The sequence below is a fragment of the Varroa jacobsoni genome, unplaced genomic scaffold (assembly GCF_002532875.2).
Source record: "Varroa jacobsoni isolate VJ856 unplaced genomic scaffold, vjacob_1.0 scaffold_1392, whole genome shotgun sequence".
In the NCBI taxonomy this organism is placed as follows: Eukaryota; Metazoa; Arthropoda; class Arachnida; order Mesostigmata; family Varroidae; genus Varroa; species Varroa jacobsoni.
In genome coordinates, this window is record NW_019214294.1 from 34,623 (window position 1) to 50,357 (window position 15,735).

At 38.5% G+C, this 15,735-nt stretch overlaps 1 protein-coding gene and 1 long non-coding RNA gene across 2 annotated transcripts in view; one reads left to right on the plus strand and one right to left on the minus strand.

The window, feature by feature from the left end:
* Positions 1-750: 750 nt before the first annotated feature.
* LOC111269527 (uncharacterized) lies at positions 751-11,482 on the minus strand. The gene is made up of 10 exons (XM_022849191.2): positions 10,762-11,482; positions 10,563-10,635; positions 7,999-8,281; positions 7,364-7,449; positions 7,068-7,236; positions 6,775-6,835; positions 6,395-6,531; positions 5,695-5,818; positions 4,890-5,193; positions 751-4,501 (listed from the first exon to the last, which is right to left on the minus strand). The coding sequence occupies exons 3-10, from the start codon at positions 8,279-8,281 to the stop codon at positions 3,884-3,886; spliced, it is 1,782 nt and encodes a 593-aa protein (XP_022704926.1). The 5' UTR covers positions 10,563-10,635; positions 10,762-11,482; the 3' UTR covers positions 751-3,883.
* A 1,851-nt stretch (positions 11,483-13,333) lies between these two features.
* The window catches only part of LOC147752232 (uncharacterized), a 3,842-nt gene continuing 1,440 nt past the window's right edge, over positions 13,334-15,735 (plus strand). The window contains exon 1 of the long non-coding RNA XR_015314615.1: positions 13,334-15,054. This is a non-coding gene — a long non-coding RNA (uncharacterized LOC147752232). The remainder of the gene's footprint in view (positions 15,055-15,735) is intronic.

Genomic DNA, 15,735 nt, shown 5'->3' on the forward strand with positions numbered 1-15,735 from the left:
GTTTACGAGCAGGTAGCCTTATGATGTATGAGATCTGAAAGGGCCACATCGGTGTCTTCAACCCTTGACAGACCACCATCTCTATATGACAAAGCTTAACATCTTGGTCAAGGACGTATGTCGGGCGTGTGGCATGGCTCTTGAAAAGATTCTGGACGTTACTGATAAAAAAATAAAAATATAATCAAACAGTGTCAGAGGGCTGTTCCTTATTTTTGTACGTCTTAGGCCACAATGTAGTTTCCATGTGCACCTAACAGCTACGAATAGAATGCCCAAAGGCACCCCGGTTGTTACTGCATAGCTCTAAGAAGTAAAAACTTTTTACTGCTACCTGTCAATGCCTTCCAAATAATGCTGTAATGCTGCTAAAATGACATCAGATATTTGACTTTTGCAGTCGCACACTCATGTGCTTTTAGGCATATGTACCTCTCCATAATTATGGTTTTTGATGGTAAAACAGGCAATGTAGAGCATGGTAACCAAAATGTCACCCATATTTTCCTTGTCATCCTGCTCTGTTTTTAAGGCTGACTGTAAAACATCGAGGAGTAAAATCTTGTCTAAAACAATCCTTTGATACGCTTTGATATTAGCTATCGACTTCCTTTTGTCATTTGCATTTATCAGTCACATATTTAACAATTGCAAAGTCATACCGCAGCAACTGTAGATATGCTAGCTACTTAATGGTCCGTCGAACGTCAACTAAATGGCTTTTTATACAAGAATATAGACAGCGTTGAGTTGTTTGCAATTATTCAATGTTTGTATTATTTTTATTATGTACAAATAACATTAAGATGTCTCCAAATGCATTTCCTTTATGTCTACATACAATAGGTAGCTATCACATCAAGCTACGGTCGAGCGGGACACCAAGTTTTCACTGGCTCTCGAAGATACCATCATATCCGTCATATATTATACAGACTTGTTGTCACTATAATTATTGTCCATGCAAATAGTTCAATCACACTAAAATGGGGGTAGAGATGAATTGAAAGCCATTAGGCTATGACATCTATGTGTACGCAAAGCAAACATATTATAGTATCATAATAATCAGTGGTGTTAGCCACTATGGTAATAGAAAATCGGTAATTGAAGCGTTTTATTCTTGTTTCCTGTTTTGTTTATATATGACAATTGGTGAAGAACGAAAGACAAACATAACAATCTAGTCCCCAATTTACTGCAATTTACAACACGACGAGGAATCATTAAACTAATAAGGATAACGCGAATTCGAATGCACTTTATGATCATTGTCATAAATAGTTTGCCCGTTAGGTGGTTAATTGTCACTAAAATTTCCATATTATAAGCAACAAGAATGTACATGAGGGCGGAAAATTTTGTTCGACACTTCTTGCTTTTGGTATTGCTTTCTTAATTAGCTTGTAAATTTCGAATTGGCTATTTCTCATATTCGTCTCGAATTTGAATGAGAACTCGAACACTACATAGAACTCATTTTTCTGTCATTGTTCGGAGGCAGTAAGATTCGTGGTGCCTGTAATGTGCTCTAGACAAGTAGCTTTTTTGTTTAGTCGCATCCATGAGGCGGCAGTACAGGCCAACAATGAACACCCATCAGAGGTAGTGAGAAGGAAAAATAGAGAAACAGGCTTTTTTGAGTAGAACAATTCCGTTACTATTAATTGTTGATTTTGTCGAAACGTTGCGTTACATGCGATTTTTTCATTAGCAATTAATTATTGTTAGTATTCCTATTATCGTTACTATTATTGTTGAACATTTAGTAGCAACAGTGTAATCTAACGCTCATATAATTCAAAGCTATTTGCAGTACATAACCATAAAACAGACTGGTACGTCTTCACACAGACTCATCCATCTTCTTTTCTACACATGCAGGCCGTAATGACGAACAAAATGCTTTTGAGTACCATAATACAACAGTGCCTATATTAGGTTTTCATTTAAACCACCGAGTACGAGCAAGCAGGAAACGTGGCATTTAGACCATCTTAAATAGCTAAAAATATTTGGGGTTGAGCATTTTGTTTTATTGTCTAATGATGTCTGTCTCCCTCATGGGGAGGCTTTATACGATAGGAAATTAGACAAAAAATGCTTGCGTATGCAGGATATTATATACCTAATGATAAAAAATTGCAAAGGATACAAAACGCTTAAAAGTCACAGTACCACGGGTTTAGAGTATCCGTGCCTATATAAATCATTAGGACAACCTAATCTACATATAGAATATCGTAACCAATAGTTAAAAAGGATGCAGACCTTAACTATTGGCTCACATTGCCTAAATAATCGAAATAAAGCTGGCACGATTTTGTTTTTCGATACGCATATTTATGTTCAATTGAACATTACACCTTGTATGTTCAGCCTCTAGACTTAAATATCTTGCATTGCCTTAATTATGGTTTCATGGTAGCGTTCCACTCAACGAAACAAAACACCAGGTGGTTAATGGCTGTTCGTGCCCAGGAAGGACTGCAAAGATACCGTCCGCCTAGTCTAAGCAATACTGTCAACGATAGAAATGCCATTCTGGTTTCATTTTTTACGACTGAAACGACCCATCAACAAGAATTGAATGACGTTCGTAGTACTTCCAAGTTTCTGCTACAATTTCGTGATCTGAGTCCACACCGAGCAGACAACAGAAACGAAAATCCATGGTGTGTGCTTTCTTTATCCTTAATATTTTCAGAAACTTCGTGTAATATAAGCTTAATTTACTGTTTGGCAATGTAAGCGAAATCCACGAAAAGTGATTTATTGCCAGAATCCTGTGGTACATTCATCCTTTATTAGGCAATCAACCCAAACATTGACTGGTTTTATAGGACATGGACTTTCATTAGCTCACGCTAACAAGACATAGGGACTAACACTGCCAAAAAAGAAAACAGATCGATAAACTTCCGATCATAGGCTGATTGTTGTATCTTAAAGTAAGAAAATTTTACAAGTCGAAGACCCAATGCTCTAACTCGGACATGATTTCCACGTGCTCATAGACAATCATTTGTGAAAAAAAAAATGGTGGAAACGAAATAAGGTAAGGCAGACATACAGCAAGCCGATATTTTCCTAAAATATTAGCATGACAAAGCAAAGGATGAGTGCATGTCAGACAAACCGAAACATCTTCACACCTTTGATTCCTACACAGTACACACGGAAAATAATAATACAGTCTACAACTTGTAGCATAAACGAAAATTTAATGTAAAAAATGTCCTGCAATATATTCTTAATCAATTTACTATTAGCATGACTAAGCCGTATTCTTGAAGAGTATAACTGATATGCCCCTAAGAAATGTGAATCATCATCATATATAAATATGCTACAGCATCGTGACGTGGTGGTCACGTATTGACCTGGTCCTACAAAATACACGATCAATATAAATAATGTGTAGCGCATTCACTGATTTTCCGTTTCTCTCTAGCACACTACCTCCGTCAACTGCGCAAGAAACATTATTCTGAGAAGGATGACTCACTAATAATGGTAGTAACCATTATATATGTACATATATATATATATATATATATATATATATATATATAGAACGCCACCGTCTGCACTTACTAAGCGCTAAGTGGTAACGTGTAGCTCAATTAATGATAATAACAACGACTTTCCGGCCCGGCATGCATTTTCGAGCTGACATCATTACCGTTATAATAGTAATAATCATTATCCTGAATTTTCAAACAAATATAGGTGGTTCGCTTTACCCTATCGACGAAGTTTCATTCTGATAAATCTTCCGCTTATGTATATATATATATGCGTGTATATGTGTGTATATATGTCTGAGTAGAATCTAGGAAGCTACAGTCCCATTCCGTCTAAACAGGTTTCTCAGTCCATTTTATGGTCTTGTTGGATTGTATCTCAGCTGACCCTGACTCGTGACAATTGGATAACCACCCACTAATTGGTCATTGCTGGTGCTTGTGCTCATTGTTATAATCGATGAGACGGGAACAAGACCAACGGTAGGCTCCGACGTGATAGGTCCGGCGGACGCGCCTAAAACAGCACTGGACAGGTTTGGTGCTAGACCCGGTAGAGCGCTGGAAAGATTCGGCATACTCGACAAAACGCTGCTGGGCAGCGCACAACCTCCCACTGTACCTACAGTGCCTACAGGGCCCACGGCACCAACAGGACCCACGGCACCAACAGGTCCAACGGCCCCAACAGCTGCAGGTAAATTGTTTGCCGCCGATTGGACTGACTGGAGAACGCTACTTGTTAGAACGCTACTGGGGATTACATTGCTGGCAGCGGCAGCGAGCTGTTGCTGCACGTTGCTTGAGATGACTGCACCGGCTGTAGACATGACGGCTGCACCAGCATGGCCCGACATACCCGAGCAGGCGCGCGCTGCCTGCTGAGCGGCTTGGGCCTGTGCCTGCTGCTTCGATAGTCGCAATTCGGCGTTCTGTTGAAGTAGGAACTCATTCGTTGACATCAGATCTTTTACCTGCAAAGATGATGAAGTGACAGGGCGTAAAACGATAGATGTAGCAAGTACGCAAAAAATGTTACTAATGCTAATGTAGTCAATTGCGAAAGAGAATAAAAGATATGTTACGTAACAACCTTGTACTCTCAGCCTTATCAATAATATGCGATGGTGGTAAAGTATCCCTAAACTCCGAAACTGCGTATTCAGTCTATATTCTTGCTTGACTTCAATTAACCTAACCAATATCATGAAAATTTGCTACATTTTTTGCTTGGGGTCAGTAACATGTCGATTAATTATAAAAACGTATTAGATATCTGATTTTTTTACTTATTGAGACCAGCCACCTGAGATATTGCTTAACGGCAGTTACGGAAGCACAAACTCGAGACAGCTGACTTACTTGTTTTTGAAGGTCTTCAACGCGTTCCCTCAACATTCGGTTTTCGCGCTCTAAATTGCCTACAGGTGCCATTAACGGTTCCTCTTCGAAGGGTGGAAGCGGACCCTGCGACGAGCGACGGCGTTTCGTCGCTTGTGAATGACCTGCGGAAACAAGTGACCCCAATCCAAGAGGCACGCGGGTCGCCAGTGGCGACCAGCGATCGCGTTCGACCCCTGGTCGCTCGCCGCCCCGCAGTAATAATAACGGATTCGTTGATGCTACGCTGCCTCCGTACCCACAATCGCTATCTAACTGAAACAATCTGCAAATAAGTGCCATACACAGATACTTGATAAATACTAATGATTAGCTCGTTATAAAAACATTTTCCTAATAAAGTATAGGAACTTGATGCATCTGTGTTAGCAATATGAAAGCATGATATTTTCGAAACAATAATCTCAGTGATCAAGTAAGGTTATAGATAGTGAGCAATCAACAAAATTTGCATAGTAGTAGCGAAGAAAAAATAATTGTAACAAATTCGCAATTATCAATAATAATACCAGTAATAACACTAGATGCCATAAATAAAACAGTAAACAATTTAGTAACACTGTTACGCCATGTTGGTAAATTTCCTAGCTTCAGAAATCCCCCCTCAGTAGCATAGGTTCAACACTGACAACTGAACATAAAGCTATGCAAGTGTTTTATTGTTTTGTTTCGTTTATTAGTACTACAATCATCCAATCTCCTACGGACCTCGAAACATGATTGAAAATAAACCAGGCCAACATTCAATAACTTCTCAGCTTATTACCTATCTGAGTCGTAGTATATGGCAACGGTGCCGTCTCTTGCTGCGAGAGACCCGCCCTTATCTCCGCCAGCGCCAGACGAAAGTTCGTGCCGGAACTTGCACCTGCGGCCCCGATGACATTGTCCTAAGAACGTTAAAGACAGTTACTGATATAAGGACGTACTGAACGAATTTATGAAAGATTCAAATAGTAGTTTTGAAAATGAATGCATTGTTAAAAATTACTATATTTACTGCAAACGACTATATATATATATATATATATATATATATGCAGAATTGTCGTTGCAAATAATTTTCCTGAAATGCCGGTCGTTCGGCACATTTACATCGTTACATAATTCTGTTGGTCACATTAAAATCTTTGAGATCATCATTGCAAGATAGGACGAGTACCAAATGGTATTGCTATTTAGCCTCTTATGTATATTTTGAACACATGTCTATTAACTCTAAAAAAGCAAAACACATAAGGCTTGGAATATTTTATCAGATTCTATTATGAATGGAGTGGACATAATGATGTAGCAAATTCAAATGTCTTCGACTGTCTGGTTTCAAAATGGTGTCATATGCACGGAGTGTTACATTATTGCTAAAAGAAAATATGAAACGTGGTTGATTGACTTTCACGAGAAACTAGTAAAGCTGCACTGTGTTTTGAATATGTTACCCTATTTGCCGTTGTGTAAGTTCTTACTTTTAAGGAAATCTTTACAGATGGGTTCATGGTTGGCTTCTGCAGGAGTAACATTCAAAGCGGTCGAAGGTAACTTGCCGCTCTCCAGATATCGTCTTTCATCCTCTTTCGATGCATGCACAAATTTACAATCGAACCTAAAACATGATCACAGTAATTAAAACACCCGCACTTAAAGAACCCCTACAGCAATACTTTTCTTATAAGCATTCAGTCACAAGATCGAAATTTGGATAATGAACACCCTCTTTACTTAAGCAAAGCTTGACTAACGATTCAATTTCTAGAACGCGAATAAGAATGATAAAAACAAAGCAACTATTTATATAGTGAACTGCCGACGTTTTTTTTGCAAACAATGTTTTGGAGCGAAATCTTACCGATTACATCCTAGGTTCTGGAAATCGTGGCAAAACACAAAGTCGCCATGGACAGAATCACCTGTGCACAAATGAGCCATCTCAATTAGATGAACGTTGCGGCCAAGAATTTAGTCATTTGGGAAGGGCTGAGCCGCATAAAAAAAACAGCTAAAATTATACGGGCTAAAATATGAGATTTTCGTAATCGGGATTTAGATTTAAGTGTGAACTTTTCCCGCTACGATTCTTCATCAGTAATAATTGGTATCTCACTAATCGATAACATAATCTCTTGCCTATATTTTTCTCACCTGGATGGGCAAACTTGCATTGCGCTCCTCGAAAACATACATTTCGGAGGAAGTCCCGGCAAACGCTTTTGCTACTGTAAGAATTATTTTGGCTAATACTCTGTTGGTTCGTTGTGGCCAGCAGGGCAGCTGCGGAGGTCTGAACGCTCTGTACAGTTGGAAGGGCCACCTGTAAGATAACGTACGACGACGGAGGAATTGAAAAGAAGTGAAAACACAGTTTCGCTGTCTGTCATTGAGGCTAAAAATTAACCGAGGTAAAAAAAAGTATTATTATTCGCGAAAGAGTTACGTACCTGCTGGAAAAGTCCGCCCTGATGATCGCCATTTGCGGCAGAGATGCTCAACTCACGTCCAGACTCAACAGGGTCGCCGCAGACATCTGACGAAAATGAAGCATATTTGAGTACCGTGTTTTACTGTGCGACTCATAATTTAATGGCCAAACTGAATATAGTGCTAAACGACAGCACAATCTTTTTCCCGTCTTGGTCGAAAAAATTAGAGATCCGAGCAAACCCTTCTATGCGTAAGTTTCCTATCTGTTACAATTCCTGTTACAGTTACTGAATGTAAAATATGAGGCACCTTACTTGTTGTTGGCAAATGCTAGAAGATTCATATCGGTTTAGCACGGCAATTGGTAACACTAGTTTGCACACGTATTCGAATCATTATTACAAAAGGCACTAGAAGATTTTATACTTGCTCTTACTACACGCGATCATTGAGAACGCAGTAATCCCTTATTGCTCCGTCTGTCTTACTAAGGGTTTTTTTACCGCCTAATATTTTGAGGGCGTGTTATTTACACAGGAAACATTTATTTCAAATGGCTCAATTACTGTTAAGGTCTTAAAGGTGCTTTCTTTGTGCATTCGTTGTATAGCTTAACTCTAATAATGATAATTTTTAATAACGAGGTTTTTACCTGTAGCCGGTATCGTCGCTGTTGCGATACTAGAATGAACAGCGCTGCCGTTAAGGACCATTTGTTGTTGAGACACCTGCGCCTGCAGCTGCTGCTGCTGTTGTTGCAGCTGGAGTTGCGCTTGCTGTTGCTGTGCCACTTGTTGAGCAGGTGACGGAAGTTGTTGCTGCGGCTGATGTTGAATAGACTGTTGGTTTTGAGCGGACGATGCGACCGCACTGAGCTGCACGTTGTTCAACTGAACAATATTAGGCCCATCGCCGTTACCGTCTTCTTCAGCCATCTGAAAGAAGAATACAGTAAATCAAATACAAATTTTGCAATAATAAAAACAGTCAAAATTTTAAGGTAGGTTACGGTGGCGGATTACGGTGAGCTGAGGAGCGTCTTAGGCCTTGGGGAATAGTGAGTAGGGGATCTGATGCACTAACTGGGGCTTCCTTAAGCCAAAATGGATAGGTATATAAATAAACAACATATTGACGCCTAACGTAATATGTGCACATAGATTTTCCTTAAATATATTATACCCGCTTTAAGCGGGTTCGACTTGCAGCATCAGTAGAGCAATGTACGTACCAAGTAACACATTCATATTGTATTAAGGATATCTTATACTTTATTTTAAAAGCATAAGGCATATACCATCAGGAATCACCTTCTAAAAGTCATTTTGGTTTTTGAAATGGGCCGTATACATATACGAACACCTTATGACGGTGCTGCTCTCTGTAACATTTCACCTGCGTTATAAAGCGTTATTAAACTGCGCGGTATCTTGATTTCGATAGGACTCAAATGCGCCTCATTGATTCGCTTATATCCACTCCACAAAACATGGTCCAAATTGATGGCACAAAAAAGTATCTTCTCTTAGCCAAATCGACTGCGTGTATAATTAACGTTTATTTATATAAATAGCTTATATTAGGATGCAGTTCTATAAATCAAGACTTATGTCTACAAAATCGCACGCTTTAGCTTAGATCAGAACTAGACAAGATTTATCTAAATCGACAAGTACATAATCGTAACGCCGCGTAACTATTACGTTCGTCAATCGCAATGTAGGTTCTAATCAAGATTTAAATGACGACTGCCTGAACTCCCCCTAGCTCATCTGGGTGATAAACCTAACTATGACAGTGGAATGGAATCCCTGACAAAGTCGACCAGGCTGTTGGTTGACGTAGTACCTGTGTCATAATAACACATTAATGCCATCTGAATGTTCTTTCGTGTTTTTAGGCTATGTATTAAGCAATTCTGTTGATTTTCTTTTAAGTAATGCATTTGAAGCTTAACTTTTGTCAAATAAATTTACACTCAAATGCGCCTCACAAAGTGATTGTATTTCCTTGACATAAAAATCAACTGATGTTAGCGAAGTCGTTTGAAGTTAAAAGTGCTTGGAGCCACTGAAAACTGAAACGATAAGAAAAATATTAAGTATCAACCGTACTATTATTGTTATTCTAATGTACGTAACCATTTTACATATTAACTGACACATATTAGTCTGGCCCTTCTTGACTTACTGAGCGACAAGACATTTCGATGCGTATCAACGTGGGCAAGCTACTGCACCAACATTTTGCATATGAGACACGGCAATTTCCCCGATACTCTAGTCTGGTATGGGCTGTATGTGAGATATGTAATGCAGTCAAGAAAATAAGGTCAGCCAGCAAATTTTTATTGAGTGATCACTGTCTGTGGATTACAACAACCCATTTCTTCTCTAATAAGTGATTTATTAATGTGGAGGGTTGCAGTGGAGATCTATTAGCAGAGATTTGATGGTAGCAGATGGAGCATGACATAAGTAATTTTTTCCGAGGATTAAATCATTAGCCTTTGTACTGGATGAATTTGGATGAGACCCTTACCAAATAGCAGCAGTTAAGGAATACATGCTACAAGACACCAGTTATTAGTCAATGGTACAGACCATTAAAAAAAAGAATAAAATCAAACAGTGCTGCCTTAAGGACACACAATTGCAATTGGCTAGTTGGACGTTTTGTCTTGAGAACCAAGATAAGAAATTGTTGAAACCGAGGTAGTCAGCAGAAATTTCGCTGGCATTTTGTTTTTAATTCATAAAATGTAAAAAAAAATTATACGGCACATATTCGTAACATTTTTACTACTAAATGAATGAAGAATAAATGTTTATCCACTAATAGCAGAGGTGTAGTCTCCCATTCAGTTAGCATGAAATCGTCAGGATGCCACATGTTAACTCATGAACTTGATTAGAATTCGAAACAACGCGCTACATTTAACAACAAAAAAAAATCTTCCACACCCTGCCGTATGATATTTGCTGAAACTTAGTCGTCTTCTCACATAAATGCGTTTTTAATGAAAATAGACGTATGACTACTAACATACCACCGAGAATTGAATACTAGACATTCTAATCCATCGTCAATACACTATAATACGAACACTGTGATTTTCATCGTTCAGAGTATTCAAACGCACTTCTAAAAATATTTTTTTTTCGTTATGTAACAATGCTGGATGTAAGCATATAATGAAAGAGTCTACATACGAACCTCATGTTTCTCTAGTCGTGGAAAGTTGTCGCTTCGGTGTGTCTCTACACGACCCGTTACCGTCACCTCGCGCCTGTCCTCAAAACGTCATATGACAATTAGGTTTCACTAAGGAAAAGCTAGCACGGCCGCCATTAACACCAATCGTTCCGTTCAAAGCTTTCCAGGATGAAATCAAATGCACTTATAAATTGCTTACTATAACTAGAAGGCCTGTTCGTCTGGGTTCACCACTCAAACACTGCGACCGCCCAAACTCTTCACTCGTTGTCCGTTTATCCACCAGAGCTCAACAGTCAACAGCCTGGCTCAACAGCTAACGACAAATTGGTGGCAAACTTCTAGGCAACAATACGACGAGGGAAATTTACGGAAAGTACCATGGACACAGATGCGCTGCCTGCTTCAAGATCAGGCTCAGGTCTGCCAAATAGAACAGAAATTTTCCGTCCCGACACGGCTACCGAATAATAACAGCAACCGCGAGTCGATGATGTAGTTCGACGGACAGACATATACCAACATGGAACTTCGAGCGCTTCGAAGCTCACTTCGACGCACATAGTACACACAAAGAAAGCTCTGCTGTCCATAAACACATCCAGAATCACACAAACAGCAACGAAGTGCGACAGAGAAAGATTCACGTTGTTTTCGCTACCTCGCCTCGGCTGCCGCTGTTGCGAGTAGTGCAGATGTTTTGACTTGAAAGTGCGGGAATTTCAGCGCCCGGCCTGTTTTGACGGACTCCCGACCGCTAATTGTGGTACCACAGCTGCGTGCGATACAATACAGCGTGGCTTGCCCGGACGACTGGAAGTGCCGCTGGCTCTTCGGTTGGTGTGCGCTCTTCATGGTTCTTTTATGGACGGAATTTAAAAGGCCGCAAGGTCGTGCGGTTCAAGGAGACATACATAAAAGTATATGGATGCCCTTCATGAAGTGTTTTAGTTAATTAGTCGTCATTGTGTTATTCGTAAAAGCATTTTTTGTGGGATGACATAACGTGATGTGTTTGATATAAAACGGAAGGGCAAAATTCATCAATTAATATAATTGAAGGGAGTTTTTTTAATTTATTTTTAGTTTGTATTCTAGTTATTTTTTGGTAATTGGTGAACAAAATTGTTTGTATATGGGATTCATCGTGGGGAGATTTTTCTATGAATTTATATTTTATTTCTTATCAGTTCAAATATGTTCATTGTTTATAGTTAAAATAATTTTTGATTAGACATTTTGGAAACGCTAAAGAACTTTCGCATCACTAAAAATGCTGGGTATTAATTTTTGTAAAATAGTTATTAGCGATTGCACGTTATTTGCTGTTACATGTTTCTCCGTATTAGGTAGTGTCATGCATTAAATTACTATAATGTTGCACAGTATCGTAAAATGATGATGGACTTCAAAAACATGTATATTGTGTAACCACTAAGGCCGGGACAGATATTTACTGGATAGCATAATTAAAAAAAGTGGACTGTGGTTGCAATTCAATGTTCCAGTTCGGCTCACCACTTTTTATAAAAATAAAAAAATAATTTCATTTATAATGCAAACATTAGGATTAGGCTTATAATAATTTATTTTTATAAATACAACTGTTGACACTGGCAAGAGTGCCAGACTACCAGCTTTAGAGATGGACATTCTAGAACCACCGCTGACACTTTCACCCCAATTTTTCGAAAGCGGTGAGCTTCGCAAAAATATGTTTAATATAGAGGTTGCGTATACATGTGAGGGTTGTCTAGTGAGAACTAAATCGGCATAGGCTTTCAGTGAAAAGGTCAGTAGATGCCGATATTGATTTTTATAGGAACTAATGTGAATTTCTACACTATTGTACGTTGCCCCAAAATGGCGCTAGTTCATAACATCGCCATATTTCAGTACACTTTTTGTTATATTTGACTAGCGCTTATACTTTTCGAAAACTGAGACTTTCGCCCGCATACCGTCTCTTAGGCTTTTTGCAAGCAACATGTGGACCAACATGGTGAATCTGGAAACTTCAGTGGTTTACAAATATAAATTTCGTCTTAGAATCGCGGCGGCGAAGATAGCTCATCGTATATATTTTGCATGCGATAAGTGTTCTACCTCAAAACTATTATACTTCACCTTCGACAACTGATGACGTATGATTTGAACAAAGATCTAAAACAGAGTCGTAGTACTGCTTGCTTATTTTTGCTCTTAGATTACAAGTGACCCATTTTTGCATCAAATGGCAACTTTTGACGAAAATGAATCCTTAAAGATAATTGGAGATCCTCACATCAGTGGACAGCTGCAACAAAATAGCTGCAACAAAACCGACAGGATATCACTCTAAAGCGAATATGCAGCTGCAAAACCTTATGATATCTATTTGGTGGTTTCGTGCAGGTGATATTTACTTTAGCTGGTTTGACGATTACGGCTAAAATATACTGTCAACAATTTGAGGAGATAATGTAATAACTCCGCAGTTTTAGTGAAAGAGCTAAACCGTTTCTATTATACAAGAACACTCGACCTCAAACTGCAAGAACCGTGGTGACACAAGTGCAGGAGTTACAGTTGGAGGCTCGAAGTCTAACACTGTACTTGCCAGGAACTATTCCCAGGAAAATTTCAACGACTTCTCAATAGGAAAGTGGTTTAAATCTTAGCAGAACGTCGAAATCGTCTTTTGAGGCTTCCTAAACATAATCCCAGACCTCTACCGCAGTGGGATAAACTACCATCAAAATATGAGAATATCACAGGTAATAATGGTACGTACTTCAACTGAAAATAAGTCTGTGACGGAGTTTTACATGTTCACTACGTTGTGCTTCATATTCAACCACTCAATATGATAACTAAAAAGCTGGTCACCCTGAATCATAATAAAGCCCATGCCCCTTAGTCTCATAGGATCCAGCTGCCCATATTAACCCTTGCCTATTACAATTACTCTTATCAAATGCTATGATTATCATAGATATCTGATTGTCTAAATTCAACATAGAAATAATATTAACCACAAGAAATTCTACTTTAGATTTCGATTTATCTGTAGTATACATATCTAGTTGTACCAAGAAAAATGAAAATAACGCTTTTTTTTGTTGTTGGTGTATAATTTTCCTGTATAATCCAAGTCATCGAAGGTTACTTGCTTGCTGCTTTGCTGTTTCTTTTTGTTGTTGATTTTGAAATGGCAGCGCGGTGTGACTCTTTCCGCAGATACAATTCCTCCTTATGTTCCAATTATCAAGCGCGACTCCTCACGTTGGGGGTCGTGTCCCATCGAACACGTCTGTTTCCATATAGCTAGCTTCCCACAGATATAGTAACTGAAATCGTTCTGTCACTCAGAGATGCGTACTAGGTGCCATATTTTGGTTATCGTTTTTGTTCTGCTTAGATTTCTCTTCAGCTGTTCTATATGCCTGTTTCGTATTTTTTTTGTTTCTCTCACTTCTGTTCCTCTTTCGCTTGTTTTTGTTGCTCCTTCTACGGCATTTGTGTTTTTCTTCATAATCAGCATCATTTATTATCGAACGTTTTTGTAGTGTACTTTTATGCAAGTATTTGTCGTCTTGCGTTTGTTTGCAATACCTTTATTTGCTATTTATTAGCTTTATCAGTAGTAGTAGTAATAGTAGTAGTAGTAGTAGTAGTAGTAGTAGTGGTAGTAGTAGTAAATTAAATTAAAATAAAAAAAGTGACAATTGTATAATTTCTCTTCTGCTTATTATTATTGTTGTTGTTGTTGCTACGTTTTAACCACAGGGCGCCAGGCCCTGTGGAGGTAACGGCAAGACCGCCAAATCCTTCTCGATATATGCTTTATGACTTATTGATGCAATCCTATTAATTATTTGCTGTCCATCATACAGTTCACACACACTCATTGCGACATTATCCGTCTACCATATTGTACGTGTCTATTACTTCTGTAATTAGGTTATCCAATCAATGTTGTTTTCAACATCATCACTATCAAGTATCGTCATGGGGACATCAAGAGCTTTTATATTGAGATGAAGAAAGGGTAGGGAATATATATAGGTTCTTTTCAATATATTTATAGATATTAAGTGCAAGAAAGCCATTATGATAACGTTGAATCACTGAATGACAGAACGAACGGACAAATCAATGAGATGCATACTTCGCACGCGACCGAAACACATGTCCATAGTATAATATAGTCGTCGTCTTCGTAGAGAAAAGATTGTGGTTTGTTTGTTCGCTGAAAATGAAATAGTACGAAATCCTTATATCTGTATATGAATGTTTACAGGAGCTCGGATAGATTTGTGGAGTCTGCCCCCCCCCCCCCCCTTCTGTTTCATAAGGTGTCTCTGGCCAGCCAAAGCTGCGAGACAGTAGATCCCCAGAGTGACAACTTGACATTTGGCTTTCGACTCTCTTTCTATCGTTGCTGATGATTAAACTCAACGAAGAAGCAGTGTTCAATGTGGCTGCGTACCCCATTCATAACGCGTTCTCGGTAAGTCGCATAGAGCACAAAAATCGTAGATACAAAACAATCAGTAATCAGTCATATCATATCAGTAGGTCATCATACTATGAAAAATATAGGAATTGTATTCTTTTCATCGGTAGTACAGTAATAATAATAGTAGTAATGTCAATCGATTGTAGTAAATACTATGCTATCTTGACGTGAAACAGGAGTATGTAAATGTTAAATATATATAGATAGGCAACCAGCGAGCCAGCAGGTGTCGGTTGAAGGAGCTGGCGGTCGTCGCATGCATATTTATGTCCTTAATTCTTATCTTTTGGCTTTATAATCACCTATTCTTGAATGAAACAAACAAAAAAAAACAAAACGAATCTACCAAAAAAGAATACTGAAATATACAGGAACAACGCAGACGATACAGACGGATAAAAAGTTTGATCCTTGCTTTCTATGGGTATGAACAAAAGGAAAACACTTGTGGTAGTCATAATAATAAATAATAATAATAATAGTTATTTTCAAAATGAATGCAAAAGTGGTCTGAGTGTGCTCGCACAACAGTCGCAAACTAGGTGTTTGACCCTGCACTTGTTGGCTTTTCGGAAACGGGCGAACTAATCTGATTTATATGAATAATACAAATATAATCAAGAATAGATCATCACTATCATAAACAGTGTATATACTATTCACGATCATATA